General features: G+C 38.8%; 1 protein-coding gene across 3 annotated transcripts in view; it reads right to left on the bottom strand.

Annotated features, from left to right (window-relative positions):
• Positions 1 to 24,038, bottom strand: part of ptpn4a (protein tyrosine phosphatase non-receptor type 4a) — an 89,606-nt gene that overhangs the window by 51,698 nt on the left and 13,870 nt on the right. For all 3 annotated transcript variants that reach the window (XM_059342456.1, XM_059342455.1, XM_059342454.1), the window contains exon 2: positions 5,335 to 5,489. In XM_059342456.1, the coding sequence (XP_059198439.1) occupies positions 5,335 to 5,472 (138 nt within the window). In that variant the 5' untranslated portion in view covers positions 5,473 to 5,489. The remainder of the gene's footprint in view (positions 1 to 5,334; positions 5,490 to 24,038) is intronic.

The following is a 24,038-nucleotide window of genomic DNA, read 5'->3' on the forward strand; positions in this document are numbered from 1 at the left end:
TAATCCTGGTTAGCAATCAGTGACGAGAACATGATGCGTGATAAAAATTGAAGTCCACTGAAGTTTTGGTTGAATCAGTAGCCGTGTTTCCATTAAAGTCAATGCGAATTTTTAAGCAAAATATTTAAATGTTGCATTAAAGAAGATACGAATTAGAGACGTTTCCATCAACTGGTTTAGAGCAAATAAACAAAGCTGCATAAACGTACTTTGGTCAGAAGATGGCGGTGTGATGTATTGTTGTAGGCTAATCTGTTATCTCCCCCCTGTTACTGCACTGTGAAAACTGTGGTGAGTGGGTAAGATCTCCCACAAGAAGTGGCTTCACTAGCTGTGCTTCCATTAAAGTCGAAGCAAATTTTGAAGAGAAATTTTTAAATGTTGCATTAAAGAAAATTTGAATTAGGAACGTTTCCATCAACTGATTTAGAGCGAATAAACAAAGCTGCATGAAGACACTTTTATCAGAAGATGGCAGTGTAATGTTATGCTGTGGGCTAATCCGTCAGTAAACAGTAGAAGAAGAAGAGATTGCGAGAAAGAGAAAAACAACAACAAAAAGAGTTTGCTAATCTGACAATTTTGGCCGCCCACAAGAGAAAATGGAAAAAAAAAGTCTTTAGAAAGACACCGACAGCTGCTTCTTCTTCTTCGCTTCTAGGTTTTCCAGCAGAGCGGAAACAGCTGATCAGTCATGTGAGTCAACTGTTTACTACGTCAGAACATATTTGGAAAAATTGTTTCCATCTCCACTTAAGTACATTAACTTTTTTTAGTAAAAGACCTTTAGAGAAAAGCTTTTCTAAACTCTTTAAGTTTTAGCGAATTTTGTTGTTTCTATCAAGATTTTTTCATGCAAATCTTCACTCCGCGCATGGAAATTATTGATGGAAACGAGAGATGGGCGTTTAGAATAAACCTGCCAACTCGATTATCTATAACATTAACGATCAATGAATCGATTAATCACTGCATGGATACATGGGCAAAATACAAAATATATATACACAGTAAGTAAAAGCCTGTTTTGATAACGACACTTTTATTTTGAAAGGACAAAAAGAGACTTCCTGTAGATCATAAAACTTACGCAAGTGAGATTATACTGTAAAATTAACATCAAAGAGTTCAATGTTTGATGTACAGTATATTTGATACAGTAAGCTAGTTTTGCTCAAATGAATACTCTTGTATTTCTGTGTGTTTTATAATTGTTATTGCAACTTTTAGTTTGCAAACTGTAGCTTTATCCAACTTAATTCTCAGCTCATTGGCTTATTGACATACGGCCGCAGAACTGAACGCTCTGCTGTGTTTCAGTTCAGTGATACTGATACACAGTCAGAGATAAAATTTAAATCAAACACAAATCGATTAAAAATTTCACGTGTTCCAAATCCTTATTGACCATTAATCGATCATCAATTAAGTATTCCCATCCCTAATGGAAACATTACTGAATTGTTCCAAAACTGTTTTATATGCCTTCACAGAATTTGTACCTCATTTGTTTTAGTGGGCACTGCAGAAAGAGCAGATCAGCAAAAGTGTCAGGAAATTAAAGACATGCAGAAATAAGATAGTTTGTGAATGTCTATTTTTCCACCCGTTCCTCCCACAACAGAAACAAAAAGTAGTTTTATATGTGAAACAACTCAGACAGTCATAATGTGCATATTTATGTGTATTTCTCTGCACGCATATACATGTTCACATGCCCTCGCAGACACACACACACACACACATACATACACACACACACACACACACACACACACACACACTTGTACATCAACAGGATGTGATCTGTCAGAGGGGATGTTATTAGAGGAATTGTATTTTGTGACTCACAAAGGGAATTTCCCTCCTCACACTGTCAGAAGTCTGATCAAACACACGGTGACAGAGAGAGACAGATAGACAGACGCAAGGAGAGAAAAGGAAGTGTGTTATCACATGAAGTGACACACGAGTGTAACGTCAGTCACAAGCTGACTTGTCACCTGGCCTTTGGCAAAATGTACAACACGCACACACACAAACACAGACACATATTCTCTCTTTCTCTCCCCTCGAGGTGTGAACAAATGATTGTAAAAGAAGACCGACTGTGCTTGATCAAACATTGGTAGAAGTGTGAGCAAAGACATTTTTGGTATCATCACAATAGAAGAAAAATAAAGTGTGGGATGCTTTTTAAAGAGGTCTTTTCTCCACCAACTCTTAAGTTAATCTGAGGAGGGTTTGAGGGCAAATGGAGGGAGAAAGGGGCACAACATTGATGCTCTCGTGCTTTGCTTATTGGGGGTTTTGCATGGGTTAATGCACAATTATACAATACTATTTGATGTCTCACCTGTTGCCCCTCACTAAATGAGCATAACTACAGGTGCATCTCAATCCCCAACCAAGTATTGAGTCATATAGGTGGATATACTTTTCAGAAGGCCAACATTTCCATATTAAACATAGTTTTTAAAATTGGTCTTTTGTACTATTCAAATTCTTTGAGACACTGAATTGTAGGTCTTCATAGCCATAATCATTATAATTAGAAGAAATTATATAAATTAAGACATGAAATGTTTCATTCTGTGTGTAATGGATCTATATGATGTGTTATTTCCACTTTTTGAAGTGAATTATTGACATAAATAAACTTTCCGATATTCTAATTTATTGAGATGCACCTGTATATATATACCTGAAAATTGAACAAGTTGAATTTGATGGGTTTTTTATCATTTGAGTAAATCAATGGTTTCAAAACTCTCAAAATCTATTAATCCATGGAATAGCATAGAGGTCATAACTAAGTGCTAATAATTATTGGACAAGTTCCCCTGCAGAGGAACATTATTAGACATCTGTTCTCTGCTCGCCAACACCCCCTATTTCTGCTTCTCACTCCAGCCCCGAGGAAGATGGGCTTTGAAGCCAATCTGGGCAAATGATGGAATAACAACTTCCAGGGCTTTTACCCAAAAATACTTTCCCCCAGAGACAGTTGCAGTACATTGGGAAAGAGAAGTCTTTACATCATTTTTTTGATGATCACAAACTCAAAAAATGCAAAATTACTTGTTTTTCGATCAGAATTTGATCCATCCAAGTCAAGAAGAGCTGCATGATTTAATCATTTATCGCCATTTAAGTGTGCAGAGGGCTAAACAGGAAGTCTCTGGTGCGTTTGCTTCAAGGCCCCACACAGTGTGGAGTATCCATAGAGGATTCAGGGAGTTTTATAAATGGAAGTCTGCAGTTTTTTTTGGCTTCATGTGCCACTGAGCAGCTTCCATAGGAATTAATCAGGCCCCGCCACCAAAACTGTACCCAGTTCTCTTTATACATCAATGATCACATTTATATCTTATTACAATTACCAAGATCTGGGGCAAAATGGTGCTATCAGTTTTGAAACTACAGTACATCGATGACTGGATTGCAATAGTTAATGAAATACACTGTATGGAGAGATTGACATTCTCATGAAGGCTGCAATCTGACCAATATATGAAGGTCTGGAGGAGATGGACTATACAAAGTATGTAATGTAACCTGATGTAACTGGAAATCACTCATGTGCTATTTGTTGTTTTTTCTCTGGGTGTTTAGTTTCTTTGCTTTTTCTTTATACACTATTATATGGCCTATGTTACCAACATCTTTGTATTATTGCTCTTCTGTTTTGTTTTTTTTACCTGAAATGCACTGATAAAAAGAAAGTTACAAAAAAAGAAACTACGACACATCATTTGAGGTCTTTTGATGGATGGAGACAGAAGTATAATGTGCCATGGAGTCAGTTCACTGTGGGCTACAACATGAGCAACATGATTTTTTGCCTGAATTTGTTAATAATTTGGTCAATTGTCTTCCTTATGCCGAATTAGCTTTTATCAGTTTCCTTTCTGCAATGTACCCATGGATGTAGAGAACTCTCACACTGAAGAAAACTTAAAAATGCAATGATTCTCTGAAGAATTCTGCTATGAGGAGTATCTTTTGTTGCTTTTTGTTCCATACGCCGGTACTGAATTCGGTAAAAAAGGGCTTTTGTCCACTCTGCACCTTTTGCATGGAATAAGTTACAGAATGACTGGAAACTAATATCATAGAGCACTTTTAAATCTAAACTGAGAGTACTTGAGGACGACTCTATACGTGTTTTTCATAATCTGTTTGTATATTGAATCATTTCAATCAATTTTGTTTGTCCTTGGTTTGTGTTTTAACTGTGTAACTTTGTTCTCCCTTGAAAAAGAGGTTCCTAATCTCAATGGGATTTTCCTGGTTAAAAAAAAGTATTTTTTCATAAAAATAAAAAAAATTAAATTAAAAATGAATTAAACATGCCCCAGGCCAAATTGACCCACAAACATAGCCGTTTCTGAGAAACCAACATAACAGGACGGTTAAATGAAGGTTATAATAATAATAATAATAATAATAATAAACTTTTATATAGTTAATTTGTAATTGGCATCAGAGATAATGATATTTTCATGAAGTGCAAGTCACTCTGGATATAGAATGTATGCATGTGTGTATGCATCCAGTCTGTGTGCATTTGACTGAGTTAAGACTAGGAGAAGGAGCCTGAATTTTAATGCAGATCGTGGCTCATGACTTTCCCTCCGCACAGCCCCTTCAACGCTCCTGCAGCCCTCATGGGAGGATTGCTTCACAGTTTGAAAACAGTATGTAGGTAACAAAGGTATTTTGTCAGTTGCCATATATTTTACATAACTTTGCTGCTACTTCTTACATTTACACTCTGAACTCTTATTCTAACTGTTTATTTCAGTAATATATTATAGTCTGTTGATCCATGTGGTAGTATAGTTCGGAAAAAAACACCATATTATGGGATTTCCAAAAAAGACCCCCTCGTAATATCGATTTTTGTTAAAAATGGTAAAATATTAAAATGCCTTAAAATGCTTCAAATGGGTCAATTATCGGTTGTCTGTTGATACATATTAGAGCATAATATGACCAGAAATGAGAGAAAAAAACATATTATGGGATGTCCAAAAATGACAGTTAACGAAGACCGTAAATGTATTCATCTACTGTGCACTTCATTTATTGTATACTTTAGTGTTAGGATTGGTTCGTCTCCATTTGTTGTGCTTGTGCATTTTACTGTTTACTAGAAATGTCTCGTCTTGTCTTCACCGTGGGATAGATAGAAACATAATTTAGATTTCTTTGTATGTCTGCTACATGTGAAGAATTCACATTAAAGCTGACATTGACTTCAAACTTGCTAGATTCAGTTTGTTCAAATCTAAAGTAAGAATCTCAGAGACCACAGACAGGGGTACTTACACAGACTTTGAATGTCTGGACAGTGTTGTCCAGCAGCAGTATGTTGCACACAACCTGTGTGTGCTGCCTGTCTCGCTCCACCTCCGTCGCCCGGACATTGTAGGATCTGCCAGCAGGCAAGTGGAAGCGCGCGCTCATCACGCTCCTACCAGGGTCTGCAACAAACCAAACACACAGCAGAGAGGAGAAGATGATGAGTGAGAGAAACAAGAGGCGAAAAAGAAAAAGAAATGGAGCTTCATTACATCAATATAATGTACACATACGATAACAGGCGCTAAAGTAAGAATTCCCCCTCAGGCTCAATCTGTCTACAAAGAACTCAATAAGCCGATGTACAGTACGACATTATGTACTTTTCTCCCCACTGCCTTGGAGAAGGCAGCCACACAGCGAGGCAAGCCTGTACAAGCACGGCGAAGCAGCAAAGACTGACTGCTTCATGAGAAAAGAATGTCAATGAGTAGGCAAGCAGCAGATTCCCTACCAGGGGATGTGGAAACTATACAGCAGCCCGGCATTAAATCACTCACAAGCGGCTATAAAATCACAAGAAATGAGAAAAAGGAGCTTAAAATGTTTGCAATCCTCCATGTTCCTGAGTAAAGGGAATACTAGTAAAAAAAAACACTAATCAGAATAACATGAGCTTTGATACATAGCATTTGTGTATTTTCAACCATTTCAACTTTACATGTTATTCCCAGCTATCGTGAAAGAATCTAATCAATAGATACTTTTATAATTTCATCACCACAGGCCTGAAGGCAGTGCAAGCAGTTTCTGAGGGTGCCTGTCTGCTTATCAGTAGGAATAAATAACAATAATTCTGAAGCTGCTCCATGAACAACACACCAAAGCCCCTTTTTACTGAGGCCACGTCTGACTACTTTCCTTGTCTCTATAGATTGCAAACTGGTCGCATGTGGCTTGGATCCAAATTCACAGATAAAAAAAATACTTTGCAGTATATCTTCACTCTGCAGCATACAAATTACATTTTTTAAATATCAATTTTTTACCCAAAACGTATGAACTCTCACTTCACAGCTTAACCTAATATTTCCTGATATTGGCTTTTCAACATTTAATAGGTAGTAGGGATGGAGGTTAACCTGCAATGTTGAGCATCTCTAACGTTAACGATCAAATAATGGATGAATCGCTATGTTTTTATACATAGTCCAGTGTGTATAAAAACACGCATAGATGGACAAAATAAAAGATATATATACAGTACTTTGCAAAAGCCTGTTTTGAAACAGATGCTTTTATTTTGAAAGAACGAAAAGAGACTTCCTGTCGATCGTAAAACGAACTCATGAGAATAAACTGTGAAGATAACGTCAAGGAGTTCAATGTTTTATGTTTTAGCCTTTGAAGAGGCATGAGGTTATTTTTCACAGTAATCTTCATATTTAAGTCTTTTGTGTTTAAATAAGTTTTGGATTAAATTAAACTCATTAATTCATGCTAGCAAGGTTTGATACAGTAAGCTAGTTTTGCTCAAATTAATACTCTTGTATTTCTCCAGTTTTAAAATTGTTATTGCAACTTTCAGTCTGCAAACTGTAGATTTATCCAAATTCATTCTCAGCTCATTGGCTTATTGACGTACGGACGCAGAACTGAACACTCTGCCGTGTTTCAGTTCAGTGATACTGATACACAGTCAGAGATAAAGTTTGAATTAAAAAATACACACATCGATTAAAAATGTCATGAGATCGACCAAATTCTTAACGACCATTAATCAATCATGGATTTATTATTCCCATCGCTAGTAGGGAGCATTTTTTTTTTTTTTTTTTACATGTTTTATTTATTCATTAGCAATTGGGAAAAATGCTCATTCTGAGGTCTTTACTGGTTGCCTGGCAGCCTCACAGCGATGACAAAACTCCAGAAAGTTACTGCGCCTGCCTAAGAAATAGTCCAGCACATAAGCAACTTTTAACAAAACATTGTGCTGTTTTTACACTTTGTTTTTTGTACAGGTCAAACAACTGTAAGTAAAGTACAGTTTAAGTGTTTATACGATTCAATTATGTGACAATTAATTTTGACTAACATGTCCTGACCTGAGAGTTCCACATGCCAGCTCTTTCTGTTTTTGCATAGTTGCAGCAGTGTTTTCATTTTTCCTTATTTTGTTGGGTAACATATGCCGTTGCAGTGGGATCTGTGCCCTTCCCGTCCGCCTCCTGCTTTATTTTTTCACTGGTGATCTGTCTTGACAGGAGACATAATAACCCCACAAGGGTCACGGCCCCGTCATCAGGAGCCGCTGTATTTGTAACGATGGCTCTGTGTGAGCGTATTTATGTGTGTATATAGTATATATGGAGGGTTCTCTGCGTGTCTGAGCTGCTTGTCACTACACATCAGCACAAACCCGCATGACCACTGGCAGATGGTGCTCTCGCCGTGTATGTACACACGCACATGTGAACGTATAGCTGAGGCCACCACAGCCCGCCTTGTCACCTCCAGACACTCAACCTACAGGTCTAGCAGGTCTGGATTTAATATGCATCAGATGTATGGATCATATGCTGATACTGAAAATTAATAGTAACTGATTTGGCATTAATCTTTTATGTGGGTTGAGCTTCTTTCTCAACCATTAAACTTTGTAAAATAGTTTTTAACATTGTTATACATTATTATACGTTTTACAAACAATGAGTTAAAATAGAAGATTACTTTATTAATCCCACAACGGGGAAATTTGTCAGCCAACTCTATATGAATGATAAGAAAATAAAGAATATACAGGAATAAAATAAATAGCTAAATAAACATAATTACTGAACATTTCAGGCCAAGCATATTTTTTTGCATTATATATTGTGCAAAAAAAACTGTTCATAACATCACATATCGGACAGCATACACACCGATACTGATATCGGACGATATAGGATGATAATATCTGTCAACCAGCTTATCTGTCAGGTTCTAATTTAATGTGTGTGTCTGCATCTTTTTCTCACTTATCACATATCATAACATTTGTAGCTGGAATCTTGAGCACAAAAAGTACAGAAACAGTACTAATGAGGAAAACTTCTGAAATCATCTTTACAAGACTGGTTTTAATCATTCTTAAATATTTATGATTTGAGGAGTGGAAGGGATCCTCCTTGAATCCTCCAGGCAGACTGCAAAGACCCCACCATTTCAGAAACATAAACCATTTTTGTTTGAATATAAAACTGTTGCGGATTGCTTTTGACTATAGAAAACTGGCTGAAATCATTACTGACACTCATACCAATGGACTTTCTGAAAGGAACAAATAGTCATATCTTAACATTGAACAGATTCAGGTTCACATAAAAATGAATTCAGGTTTGGGTACAGCCCTACTATGTCGTCAGTAACATAGCCCCTGATGATGTCACCATGGTTATACCAGTTTGGGCTTGGAGATGATGATTTTTAGCGGAAGGTTTGTTGTGTTTCCTCACAGTGTATTACAGCACCTCTCCTGAAATTAAGACCTCCTCCAACGTCAGAATAAATCTTACACTGTTATGAAATACAGCATAAGCCTACACAGGAAACGGTGAGAGGCGTGAAATTGCACAGCACAGATAAAGAGTGATGTCATTTTGTAACTAAACTGATCACAATATGAGATGCATCAGTCTGATGGAGCTCAGCAGGCGACTGTGCTTACCACCTCCACTAACAACTTCCCAGGAGAAAACCCTGGCCTGCGTAACACACTGGGGGCGAGTTTGAGAGACGTAGGCATGTAACAGACAGGGTGCCTCTAACAATGAGATGCTAGTGAGCTGCATTACAGGAAGTGTAGGATCCATGGGTTGACAGCTAGCAGGTAATATTCAACCAGGCGTGAAGCTGCTCATGCTGTAGGTCATCCTGGTGAGATCAATTTTTCTGACTGCCAACAGAAAAACCACACACACACACACACACACACACACACGTCAGGCACACATGCATACGTACAGGCACATGCACAGGCACAAATGCATGCAAGCGCACAGACGAACAGGCACACTGACGCCAGCCGCAGCACTGTCAGCTTGAGAAACAGAGCAAATGGACCAGCGAGATGAGCAGAGACGAGCGCAGTGATCAGGCCATGCAGAAGGAAGGAGGGAGGGAGGGAGGGAGGGAGACCCTCCTATCACTGGCTCAGACTGTGGAACAGCTACAGGATACATAGATGATGAGGTCTGACACACAGACTCTCTCCACGGGCTGCCTCGCCTTCCCTGCTCTCTTCCTGTCCTAACATTTTCCTGCCATCCAGCTGAAGACGATTTAAAAGACCACAGACTGCAGGACTGGATCATCTCTGTAGTGTGCAACCATTTTTATAGTAATACCTCACTACATAGGGCTGGGTATGGTTCAAAACATTTCTGCAACCATACCGGAACCGACATATTGACTTTTTACCAGTTTCTAAACTTTTATAAAATTAATTTCAACAAAAAAGAAACCACAAACTTAGGGTACAAATTTTTATAGTTATGTACACCTTTGCACCTGTTCAACAGATGCTGTAGTCAATGTAGTGTTTTTTGTTGCATGCCTCTACCATGTGGAACATTAGACAGTCAATCACCTGCATTATTAAATCTTGGTATAATCATGGATTAAAAGTATTGAACTTGATTGTTCTGAAGCAATGGGGCGCTACCTGAATGAGTTTAGCGCCCTGAAGATGGTTTTAGGTTAGGTGCCCGAAATAAGGTCTGTGGTCACCACAAGCTGTAGAGATGTTCACGTTCACAGCATAAGGAAACACCCCCGCATGTGAATTTTGGAGTTTTTACGTGTCCGTGGCAAAATGAGACTACAGTGGACACTGACAGGAAATCTCTCACTAGTCCACCTCACAGCCTCTAGTCGGGTTTTTCTGTGCTCTTGCAAACTCTTGTAGATGGCAGATTTGGTTAATAAACAATTTATTAGGCCACGGATTCACTATCTTGTAAAAACCGCTGGTTAGGTTGTGGGAGAGCGTCTGAAGCGTAACGGTAGTAGCATTTAACTGGGGACTTCCACCAGGCGGCACAACGGCACCGTCGCGGTTTTGCTCCTTAGTGTAGCGGGACAGCCGTATGCATGCGAGATAACGGGAACACGCAATAATCCTGAACGTACGGGAGACCTCGGAGCCCGTGACAAACTGTGTGTATAAAGTAAACAACAACAACAAACAGCTTACTTTGCTTCTCTGACGTGGAAGATCTGCTGATTTGACCATCTATCCTTATAAAAACAATGTGCTATGTCATAAATGATTGTATGCTGTTCCACTTCAACAATCAGTCTCTCATCGTCCGTGTCTCCGACCCTCTGAGACCCTTTGATTGATTGGTTGCTGATCTGGTGCCCCCGGTCAATACGAAATTTTGATGTGAAGTAGTTTTAGGCTGCATGAACTGCGTATTGTGTTTTATTTTGAAAGGGGCCGGAAGTGTATTATGTTGATTCTGAGTCAGATTTCCTGTCTGGTGCAATCTGCTCTGTTGAGCTTGACACAGTTTAGCAAGGGCTCGCAGTAAAAATAGAAGTGCTACGGATTGACATCGCTGCAGAGCGGAGAGCCGCGGCTGGGACTCTGCGGAGACGTTCCGCTGCGCGCCTGGTGGAAATGGTCGCATTGATTAGAGTGGCAGCGATCAGCAACGGTGACCGCGGCACAGCCGTTCTGTGCCCGGTGTAAGTCATGTAACCGTGGTGTAGCTTGCTATAGCATAACATTAGCTTTTTGCTTTTGTTGGCTGCTTTGACGCTTCAAACATAATAAAAGTGGTGTTTATTTGTGGAGATTATCCTGCTGAAAAACGAAACGAGTAAGCATCAGAAACGTGTGTTTGCCACAGAGCTTATTTTCTGCCACAATCCAAAATCCAATGCAAAAATCCCATAGGCAAATTCTCAATAGACCCAATGTCGATACTACATCAAAGTTCCATACGCAGCCCTATCTATATATATATATATACACACACACTACTTATACTTTACTTTAGCTATACTGTTTACTGTACTTATACTGTGAATAAGAGCTGCTCAGTTCTAAATCTAAATTGTATTGACAAATCGCGATATGGACTAGAGCAATATCCAGATCGTAGGAGGTGAAATATTTGTTAAAGGCAAAACATGTATCAGAAGAATTCAATAAATCTTGTAGCCCTGATATGAATTCTAAAAAGATAAAAACCTCTTTTTTAAGTGCCTTATTGTCACAATGTTATTAATGTTTTTAGTCAAATATGAGTATGTGATATTTCACATATTTTGTTATTACAAAATTATTATAATTACAATTATATTACTTTTTTGTTTAATCTCAGTGCAAACAATTCTGTAAGCATTATTTTGTCACTTCTTGCTCTGATTACTTGTTACAACTGCTATATAGTCAGCCCCTGTGTGTTTTTTTCCTCTGCTTTTCTACATCCTAACGCTGTCGTTTTCTTATTTACACCATTTATAATATGATTTCTAGTTCTGTCCTGCTCGCCTGTATTCTTCACTCTGCTATTGTATCATTTTCTCTCTTCTGCCTGATTCTATCCTCAGTGTTCTATCATTTTCTGCTCTGCTGTGTTTCTTTTCAGTTTTGCTCTGCTGAGCTGGACAGGGCAGCCACGCTCCCCTGAGAGAAGCCTCCGGAACTCCGGAAGCACGCTACCATTATTGCTTCCTGTAGTCAGCAGAGCTTACAAACAGGCAGGAGCGTGCGTGTGTATGCGTGTGTGTGTGTGTCTTGACCCTCGAGCTTCTCTCAGTGGTGGGCTCCTCTGGCTCTCTCAGCTTATTGCAAACACAGATGATCCCGGAGCCTTTCCGTCTGTACACGGGAATACACGCCCTTCGTTTACACACACATATATGAACACATCCGCTGCAACACATTAACACGCACATGCATACAATCAGGGACACAAATGTTATCTAACATTCAAATCAGGTTGTGTGTTGCTCCACTGAATCAGAATACTTTCACTCACAAACACAGAAACACAATGAAAGTTAATCGGAACATATTGAACTACGATTCTCCCCATTTTTCTTATTTATATTAACAAAATAAAAGTTTTCAAAGAAAAAGTTACACTGCAGGCAATGTCCTTTTCCCCGGTTCGAATACGGGACAACAAATGAACTTCATTTGCCCCATACATTTCTATTTATACCCCCGATTTCTTCAAAAGAAACTCAAAAAACATGCTATGTGTGGTTTTTCTGTCCCTTTGTGTTGTTTTAAAACAATTGAAATAAGGGGCTGGCAGTTAGGAATCCCAAAGGAATTACACATCAGCGCTCCACAGTGTTTCAGAAAGCGGAAACTAGGCCACAGACAAACAGGTGGTCAATTACAGATGTGTGCCAGTGTGTGTGTGTGTGTGTGTGTGTGTGTGTATTTGCGCACAGCTTGTGACTGCTGAGATTTTATAATAAATGATTGAAAAAAGAAAATCTACTTTAAATCCTTCAGATATTTCTCTTTCTGCATATGACATTTAAAGAAGAACATATAAATGAAACATGCCTCAAGCGTGATCCGACCCAATGTTATATTTTAGTTATCATGATTTTAAAAAAGACTGGTATTAAGCTTTAAATAAGACTTCATGTTCCAGTTCCCAGTATCGTCCTTCTACCTGTCCATACACCTACCCTTATTGAACTTCACCCAGTCTTCACCAACCTTTCCCTCCCAGTATTTGACCCTTTTTTCTTCCACCTACCACCCTCCTCCCCCCTCCAGATCCAACCACCCCCCATGATCCCTTTAATTCTACTTATTTTATGTAGGGCAACAACAGCAGCAGACAGAGTGCTGTTTCATGTCCGTGTGTGTGTGTGTGTGTGTGTGTGTGTGTGTGTGTGTGTGTGTGTGTGTGAGTGTGTCACACTGACAGATTCAAACAAAGCATTTAAAATGTGTCTGTGTGGGGGAGGTTGGGGTGCCAGGGAAGTTGCAGCCTAAGGAATGTGGGCAGCGAATGACCCCTGACCTCCTTTAGGGATAGCCATATGTGGCCCTGGCTGATGGTAAAGTCATACAGTGCAGCTTGTAATCTGATTGCTGAAGTCTTGAGAAGAGAAGAGAAGAGAAGAGAAGAGAAGAGAAGAGAAGAGAAGAGAAGAGAAGAGAAGAGAAGAGAAGAGAAGAGAAGAGAAGAGAAAATATGTCTTGCTCTACTGCCAAACTAGCACATGCTCAAAAAAGGAGGCCCTACCGCTAGCAGCTACATACAATAAAATGGGTTGGGGGTAAAAGCATTTACAGCAGGACAACCTTAACTTCCACCACTGTGCTTGTGCCATGAAGAGATGAGTTCTGTTTTTCCCGGGACCGGTCCAGTCATGCAAACCAATCGCCATGTATAACCATGACATGTTTGGAAAATTGAATGATCCCCAAACAGTGCATTTGCATTGTCAAAAGCAATATTACAACCTGATGAAACATAATACTATGTTTTTTAAACCGACCTGCAGCCACCAGATGCACCAGGGTGCATTTCAGAAGCATCCCAGAAGCGTCTCTCCATCCTGTTCTGCACCGTGTCTACTGGAGCCACTGTCTTATAGGCCATGTGCAATTTACTGCGCACAACGTGAAGACGGTTCGTTTGTTTATCAGGACGTTAATGTCTTTTTGAGGGGTGGCGCAACAAAGTATAGTAGTCTAATGGCAAAGACTCTTTCATCCTATTTAGTGTCTATTGGCAGTTGGCAGACCATCTTGCCACCAAGTGAATCTGAGTTACTAGACGTTCATACAGGGGCTCTCTCAGTCTCATTATGTTCCACTCTAGCAGCTGCAGTGTCAAGTGCATCACCTAGTGGTAAAATTTGGTACACTGGTCTGGTCTGGTGATTGGCCTACTATCAAACCGGTTTGAAAGGTTTGCACCCGCCCAACACTACCATATATCCCAAAAACAACAGTAATCATAAAAGTTCCATTGTTTAGAAGTCTTAATTACTGCAATGGGCGTCAGTTTCATTGATGTGGTTTAGAATCTGCAGTACAAGTTTTAAAAATGTAAACAAGTCAATACTGATCTTTACAAAGAGGAGAATGTCAAGTAACGTTTCTCATATTTGGTTTCATATTCATGACAATTCAGTTACACAGAGTTGCAAACGTCTGCAAACCTCTGCTTGAACTTCACACTGAACCCTTATGGAATAAGCCTCTTTGAGTGCATGAATGAAAAGCCTGAGTCAGCCCACCGACTGCATTGATTTGAAGTCCAATTCAGTTTCCAGCCGCTGGTTTTACATTTTAACCTAATAAAAATGTGCCACAACAGTATCATAAAGATTTCAAATAAATCCTTAACGTGTGTGACTATTGTTTATTTGCAGGTGATGGTGGTTGATGTTCAACTGGTTGATAACTTAAAGCTTTAGACTGTCACATTCTTTAGATCCTAAGAGCTGCAGTTTGGGAAAACTCTTGTATTACAACAGGTTTTCCTGTGGTATTTACAGAGGGCTAACCCCACTGCAAGTAAAATAGAACCAAAGTAAACATTATCCAACTGAAAACCACAAGGGTCAAACTAGGTGAGTCAATCAGTAAGCTTAAAGGTTAAAGTGTTTAAAAGCTTGGCAATATGGATTATAGCAGATGTTTCCAAACTTATTCAATTATGTTGTTTGTTTGTCTGTCAGCAAAACTATGGAATGAACTACTGGCCTGTTTTTCATTTAACTTGGTGGAAAGGTGTAGCATGGGCCAAGGAAGAGCCCATTCAATTTTGGAGAAGATCTGAATCAAGGGGCGGAAACACAAATTCTTTTTCACTTTTGTAAACATTGCCAAATACGACATTCGTGCCCTTCTAGTTTCATATATGAAAACATGAAGTTCAGGGGCATATTTTTTGTAATATATTAGAGAAAATGTAATAGTAACAAAAATAAATGGCATGTTTCTTTTCACCCCATGTGGATAACAATGTTATCTTAAGACGCAAGTTGTCATAGCAAGAAAAAGCAAGGGTGGAACTAATAACATTAGAAAAGGTTTTGGCCCAGCAACTACTTGGCACCATGCAGCGATTAATTACGTTATTAGTCACACCGGTGTTTGACAAGGCAACATGTCTCTTGTGAAAAAGGTCGACAAACCAGAGATGTAGAAGAATAACTGCCTTTAATAAACAGTTTCTGACTAATTTGACAGGACACCAACATGAGACTTTGCCCCATTAGATTTTCCCTGATGATGGCTTTCCTTTTTCCTGGTTTTTCCCTCTTCTTTCCTGCTGTCATTAACTGTCAGTATGGCCTGTGAGTTCATTATGCAAATTATAGTCATCAGTGCCAGGGAGAAGCCATTTACTCACAAACACACACACAAACACACAGAGCCATTGATAAAAACCCAACACCTGTCGCAGAGATTCCTATTGAATCAAAGGTACAGATAATGAAGACTGACAGGCATTTTCAGCAGCAGCTCTTTTCAGCTCAGTCTGGTCAATGTCACTGCTGCACTCATCTCCTCTAGATGTATCTCACACATCCTCTCACCTAACATCCATGTCCACCTCTCCGCCACTCTCTCGTTTCACTCATTGGCTTCTATGCTCTTTTACTCTACACTATAATCCAATCTTCCTGCACCTTTTTCTCTGTTACGCCTATTTGTAAGCTAGTTTTTCTCTTCTCACCTTGCTTCCTTTCTTCTGCTGTGTCTCCTCATCCTTTTATACAAGCATGTCTTCTATTTTCTACCTCTCATTTCCTGAGTAGTTCCAGCCACTCCCTCTTTCCCTCTTGACCTTGATAAAATGCATTTCCTGTAGCCAAGAGCCAAATGAATGCACATAGATCATTCTTCTGGCCTCAGCTTCATAACATTCATTCTTTAGTTTCTCCTGAGTCATTCTATAGTTTCTTAGAGCAAAATTACATATTTTGACCATGCAGGGATGAAGAAATGTTAAAGAAACAACAGTTGCCACATGTATTGTGAATTGGAGAAATGCACAGACATTTAACACCATTCGGGATATTTTAGACATCTCAGGCTTTTCCAATAATTTATGTGGATTTCTGTTTTACAGAAAGTGGTTACAAATGGCTACAGGTGGATAACTAGGGGGTGAGACAACTACACTCCTCTGCGATCTAACTTGTTCTGTTTAAAAAAGCCTCTGGCTAGAAGCACATTCCTCTGATCAATGTGACTTCCACACAAACGTTAGCCCCTGGCAACTATAATTGCTCAGATAGCTGAGGAGAGTTCATTACTAGGTTTACAAGACAGAATTTGGATAACTTTTTAATTTGGTGCACCGCCACTTAATTTAGGTGAACCCTAAATTTTTCACAAAATTGTCTGCGGTAATACATTTTGAAAGTTCCCTTACACATTGGTTATTTATTTTATTTTATTTCTTTATGTAAATGTAAGAAAAGATGTTGATTAAGGAAAAACTAAAAGGCTAATTTTTTAGTCCCCATATTGATACAGATACCTGAACTTTGGGTATCCAATCTGATGCCAGTGTTAAATTAAAAAGCTGGAAGCCTCAATGTGTGGAAGTGACTGGAATCATTCTTTTGTGTAATAACAATGATTAAAAAAAATTAGTTGGCGAATGTGCTCAATGACTATCCTTTACCAAAATCTTTATATCTCCAATAACCTTTGTCTGATTACCTCAACAGCATTATCATAACTGCTGTGAAACCACAGTGAACCCACACCCAGGTTTGTCCTCAGGGCATGTAAACACACAGGTTGACTTCGCTTGATGTTCTGAATTTACATATAGCACAAATGTCACTGTGGTGGCTGGCTAGCAGTGGTGGAGAAAAGCCACAGTTGTAGGGTTTCCTGCTTTGAGCTAACACTGCAAGTAACAACCTGCTGCTCCTCCTCCGTAAAATTCATGAACATGAAACAGAACAAATACATTTCAAATTATGTTTATTTGGTTGCAATTCACAAACTCGATAAAAAAAATCTTGGGACACTGTCTACAAAATAAAAAAAACCCAGAATGCGATAATTTCTTTCAAGTCCTTTGTTACCTATATTTGACTGAAAACTTTACATAGACAGCATGTTTTATGTTCAGAACTTTTTCCAAAAGTTTTGTTATTGTCATTATAAACTCTGAATTCAATTGCATTTTGTTTTATTTCCGTTTTATGCAGCGTCCAAACTTTTTTGGACTCTTTGTCGTAGACGTTTATCTGCCACTACCACACATGCGTCTGGACATAAACCGCCAGATTATGATCGGTTTCCTGTTGTACTGTCCAACAACAGCAGTTTCATGTGACACCCAACTTTAACACAGGAAATTATTCATTCAGTGTTCAAGTTATACTGTCTGACAACTAAAACAAGCATTATACAAAGAGCACACAGCTGGTTCAATAATTGATTTCATTCACAGCTCACAGACTGCTGCTTTTGCTGCCTTTTCTCTGCGTCACCTCACAGAGCTTTATTCTATCAAACAGGTAAGAAACCTGTAACCACCTCTGCAGGCAGCAGTTTGCTGCTTTTTACAGGTGACTGTTATTTCAAAGAAATGACACTTTCTAACAGATTTATTTCCACAGGGCTTTTATATTACCCTAATTGATTTAAGATGCATGGGGTCCTCAACAAGAAAAAGCAAGGGAGCATAGAAGTCAACTTTCCCTGGACTATTAGGTTGGTTGAAAAAGAATAAAATCATATCCACGCTTGTCAGAGTGGCAAAGAACTAAAAGAATTTTAAATGAAAAAACTAAACTGAACACACAGATTGGAATTAAGAGAGCGGTGGGGCAGTGTTACCTCATTTATATAACAAGAGGCCCTCTTCTCTACAGTAATGCCGACACACACATAGCAACACACACAGAAAAACAGAGATGCAGGTTTGATTAAAGCAGCACATTCCCCTGATTTTTCCTTTCCTGCTGACGCTGGCACCTTTAAATGTTACCAGGGGTCGAGTTCTGAGCACGCTGCAAATTTCCACCCGCATCCACCTCAGCCCTGCACATTCCTGCCCCACCAGCAGGGAGGCCAGGTGTTCTGCACCGAGCACACACACCCCTCCCCCCTGCTGCGAGGCAGTTATGCTTCTATAGGCTAGTTAACAAGTCAGCTTCATGGTTACATTAACAGTAACAACAACGTTTGCACTCAAATATTGTGATTATTTCTAGGTTTGTAGACCATTTCTGTGCAAGTGACTAGAGCTTATGCAAGACTAATCAATAAGAATCAGACTGTGATATTTACCCTCTTTCATCACTCAGAAGCAGAGTTGTGATTGTGCTTCTGCTTTAATCCTCTCTTTGTACCTGAAAAATGTGAAATTCTTCAGATAAAATATCTGTCTGGATGCTATAAATTCTTTAACCAGCGCTCTCAAAGAGTGTGTTTAACAGTGTGTAGGATCAATAAGCAGCAAGTTAATCAGCCTCTCATCATTGGAGTGTAAAAACTCCCTCGACACCACATCCGTAAAAAATACACACACATGCACAAGCACAATGCATGCATATTCATATGCACAAGAGCTGATCGCGCCTTGTTTGCATATGTGAAAATCTACATTAACCGCATGATCTAGTGTGTGTGTGTGTGTGTGTGTGTGTGTGAAAGCACAAACAATACACAATTTCCATACATTTCTGCATGTGCATAAACTACTTTAAAGACAGATATTTTCACATGACGAGACTCGCTCAGTGGTCTTTGCCAAACTAGGTCAAAGTTTAAAGTCCGAGCATCAGGCCGCTGAGATTTTCTGGAGCAGTTGCTGAGTCGGCCGTTAACACTCCAAACATTAAAATTAGGAATGGAATTACACAGCTTTAAGCACTTTGATGCTGATCATGTGAAAGCAGCTCTGGCTTTGTTCTGAATGCACCAGGGCACTCATACAGGTCTGACAGTGAAAGAATATTTAACTTTTCCACTGTTAATATATATATATATATTTTTTTTTTTATTTGCACAGTTAGAATTACATAAAATGACAAAGATAACATATAATGTAAAGTGCAGGGAGAGGCAGAAAACCCAGATGGGCTTATACACTGTGTAATTCACTGCAGTAGAGTGCTGATTCCTAACTAGATGAACTTGTGCCCTAAGAGTACTTCTGCTGCTGCCAGGGGGTTTGTGGGACGTTTGTACCTTAACGGATTTGGGAAAGAAAAAAAATTGATAATTAGGGACCAAGCACCGAGGTGCGAGGACCCTATTGTAATTGGTCCGTTTATTCTTCTTCTCCCAAATGAATCACCTTTTGGGGGTATCATATTTATCATATTCCAAAACCCACCATGTTTGGAATATATGCCAATCTCCCATGAAATTAACGTATTCTAGTATTTGCAGGAATGGACGTTTCAAAATGACTAACTAGCGCCCCCTAGAAAATTTCAAAAGAGCCTCACAATATGGGATTTTTTTATTTTTTTATTCATGATTGATAATTTGATTATTTGAAGTAATTGCATAAAGTCAACTTACAACAGAACACTACTAAAACGCAAAGTTCCTCAGACTGCAGTTTCTCAAATGGCGACTCGAGACTGGCTCTAAAAGCGAGTCAATCCCCACATACCCCTCATGTTAAAGTAAAAATAAACGTGTTTACAGTTTTGGTGTCCATTTCCTCTTCATGAATGTTTATACAACCTTCCCATTTAAATTATATTGAGGCCAGAAGTAATGTAGTTATAAGGACGACATGACTACTACATAAATGTATGGTTGGATGCTGTAAGAAAGAAAAAAAGCCTGTAGTTTTGTTTGATTTAGGATACAAAACCACTACAGAAAACTTCCTGCTAAGGCGTTTGGTCAAATTACACCAATGACGTCACATATGAGCGTTTGTCAAAAAAATAAAAATAGCACACATACGGTTCACAGTTGTAAAAAGGGCTGCAGTCTGAGTTTATGCTACAAAACCACTGACCTAGGTTTAGGACAAAAAGTTCCTGGTAAGGCGTCAGGTTTAGGGTTAGAGGGTTAGGGTTTAAAGACAGTTTAAACAGTAAATAAATGTACATAAATGCCGGAAGTCAAGTAGTAACGAGGGTGACGTGAGCCACAAAAGTTACGTTAAAAAAATTGTGGTTCACAAACCTTGAGCAAGTGAAGTTACGCAAGTTACGTAAACAGCTTGAGTTACGTTGTTACCCAAGTTATGTTGTTACCTAAGTTATGTAAAAAGATATTTACTCCTGAGTGACAGTCCACCAAGTTTGCAAGTTTTAGGACAGTCTTAAACCTAAATGTAAGTCGTATTTTACTGCCTGTACAAACTCTTTATTGACGTTTTTGAGGGGAGAGCTGTCTGGAGCAGCACATCCATTACAGAGATTTAGCAGACACAATTTTAAAAAGGAAATTAATGAATAAAAATAAAGAAAAATGATGTACAAAATTGTATCACTTTATCTACAATGTGTTCAGAGTCCCAGAATCTTACACAAATCTGTCCATCTATTGGAAAAAGACAGAGAGAACATCATGTGACAGTCATGATGACTACATGACTTACTTAATCCCCTGCACCCTCAGGATAACCCTGTATTCCTATTCTTAGAAACTGTAGCCGCGTTCAGGCCGTGATACTCAAACACTCATCAAATTTCACCCCATCTCCTTCATAACCCGCCTCACCTCACACTACACTGGTCTTTTTTCTAAGAAGCCTTGGATATTGTATTATTGAGAAGTAGAAATAGACCGAGGTTGACATTTAAAATGAGGTATAGGTAGCGATGAGTTGAGGAAAGAGTACCAGGAAAAGGCTTTTATCATCAGCCTAATCCTTTAGAGGCAATACAATAGTCATTTTCCTGGAAACTCTGCAACTCAGAGTTTTACTAGAACTGTGTCCCTATTATTATCAATGCTGTACCGTTTCCAAAAGGTCAGCAGCTCAGGCACTGAAAAGAGACTGCCTGAGTTACCTGATTAATATTTCACATTCAACAATGAATTCTCAAGGTCTCTGCAGAAAAAAATATAATACATCCAAATAAAGGCCTTTTCATATAGACATTTAACAAGCGGAAGGAATAATTCAACTATATTCAATATAGAGTGACTGAAACTAAGAGAAATAAGCAAACCAGCAGGAAAGTAAAGGGACCACTTTAATTCTCTGGATGCATCTAGAAATGTTCCTACCTCTGGCTAGAAATGTACAGTGGGTTATGTTAATGCAACATATGCACACACAAATTTGCATTATTACACAACTGCCTAATCCTATCCTTCACACAAGTGTCAACGGAAAGCTGAGCGGTAAAGCCACAATATCTTTATAACGCCGCTGTAAGGACTAATCGTTTCTACGTTTGGTTATATATGAACAAAAGTACAAACATAACATTTGTATAAAGACAATACAGCATGCTTAAACACACAGTCTCATTCACACAGACACACACATGCGCACACAGACACTTGCTTTAACACATCGGAAAAATAATTGTGTAAGTGCCTTTAGCACAAATGTTCACTTCTGAGAAAAACCGTATTTGCCTTCAGCTGGTTTTACAGAGTTGTACCTGCTGTGGCCAGTGTGTGTGTGTGTGTGTGTGTGTGTGTGTGTGTGTGTGTGAGATGGGACATACTGTAGGCCTATAGAGTCTGCTCTATTTTGCCGATTTCGGCTTGATGCATAATTCAGGAAACTGGTGGTTTACGCCTCAGCCCTGTCTCCCTCTATGTTACTTTGTGATGATTGCCATTTTTTAGGTCAAATGACATCAACAGTAATCCTTTAGAAAGATATAATAGCCTGCTGGAGACTTGTTTTTAAAAAAAAAAACCACACAATTTAATGTGTGGTTGGTGTACCATGTTGCTTTTTATGTCACATTTATCAGAAAGCAGCGTGGTTTTGACCTGCTGCTGTTCAAGCCTAGAAGTTTCTGCAGGTGGGGGGAAAATTGAGATGTAGCGGTGTGGCTATGCGGTGCTATGAATACTCAAGAGAGAAGACATATAAACTATCTAAATATATAATCAATACACTTAATATTTTAGCGTGGATGATCATATACCCACGAAGCTAAACAGCCGCAGGCCTGACTGCAACAAAGGCATATCAAAAAGAAGAGGCGATGATTGAACAGTTTGATTGAATGTATTATATGGCTCATGTAACAAGATGCATGTGTGTGGGTGAGGTGTTGGGGGATGTCTCTGTACCACTGGTTGTATGAAGAGGTGAAGATGAAGAGATGGAGGTGGGTGGAACACATTGTGGTTGGTAAACAGGGCCAAAACAGGAAAGCGTGGGCCCACCTGACAATCACCTCACAGCCTGTACAATGTTTCCACGCTGTAGAAAATAAGGCTAGCTGAACTCCTGGTGAAAAAAACACTGAGACAGCAATTAGTCACTTTTTTTTTTGCATGTACTGAGGTTGAGGTGAAGGCAGACTTATGTGTGTGGATTAATCTCTCTCGAACCCAGTTTGCTACATGCAAAAGTGTTGAGCTCAAAAACAGCTGATAAAAATCGCCCAGCATCAGGCTTTTCAAGTTTATTTCTGCTTGCATCACTGAGCACAGTGCACTGTCAAAGTGTGTCCTGGCACAGAAGTGGCTGCCTTTTTCTAAGAGAACTTTGATAAAGAATACGGTGCCAATAGCATGCTGTAGCTTAACAAACTATGACAGCAACCTGCCTGATCATTTTAAAATACGGGATTTAAAAAACACCCACTTCATAATAAGTTTTTTAATTACAAGAAATATTGTCTTATATCTATCACAGGCTCCTGAATTGAATAAAATTAAAAAGGTATCTATCAGCAAATATCATATGGTTGTCCAAAGATTCAATATAATGTTGAAATGTGATCAAACTTGTGATTAACACTGGAGCCCAATAGATATATCAGTTGACAGATATTTTTGGCAGATATTGGCCTAGCAGTCTTGGTTTATATACTGTCAGATATGTGACGTTATTAAATATTTTTTTACATAATATATAATGTAGAAAATGTTGCTTGGTGTGATTCGTTTTATTTTTTATTTTTTAAATAGTCAGCAATTGACTGACAGTGAACAGTAATTATTTTATTTAGCTATTTATTTTATTCATTTTAATTCTTTATTTTCTTATCATTTATAAAATTGACTGACAGTGTAATATATTGTTTGTTTAATGTATAATGATGAAGTTTTAACTTGATTAAGTAGCTCTCTGGATACCTTTACAGATTGGTGAAAAATCAGTGCACAATCGACTCAACTCGACTTCAACTTAGTATATCAAATCAGTTCCATAAACCATCAAAAGGAATCAGACAATGAATTGTTATTGGGTTGATCCCATGTATTCTGTAGCATGTGCAAAGTTAAAATTACCTGGCTGATGTACACTGACTACATGTTCGTTGTAGCTTTATAAGGTTACATATGTAGGCCAGTATCGGTTATGTATCTGTGGTAACCTTAGCAAGCAGATGGCATTTCCTCTGCAGCACTGACCTGATATACAACAGCCTCAAACCGGGTTTCATTAACATGGGTCTAACTGTGCTTCGTTTAGCCTGTTCTGCATTAATCTGATTTTACAAAAGAAGATTAGTGCAACCCCAAAACTAAGTGAGGGCTTAAATGAACCAATGAAATAGATTCAACTTCACTGTAATGCTGTTATATAGTAGTATTTTAG

Source organism: Centropristis striata, chromosome 10, assembly GCF_030273125.1.
Source record: "Centropristis striata isolate RG_2023a ecotype Rhode Island chromosome 10, C.striata_1.0, whole genome shotgun sequence".
NCBI classification, from domain to species: domain Eukaryota; kingdom Metazoa; phylum Chordata; class Actinopteri; order Perciformes; family Serranidae; genus Centropristis; species Centropristis striata.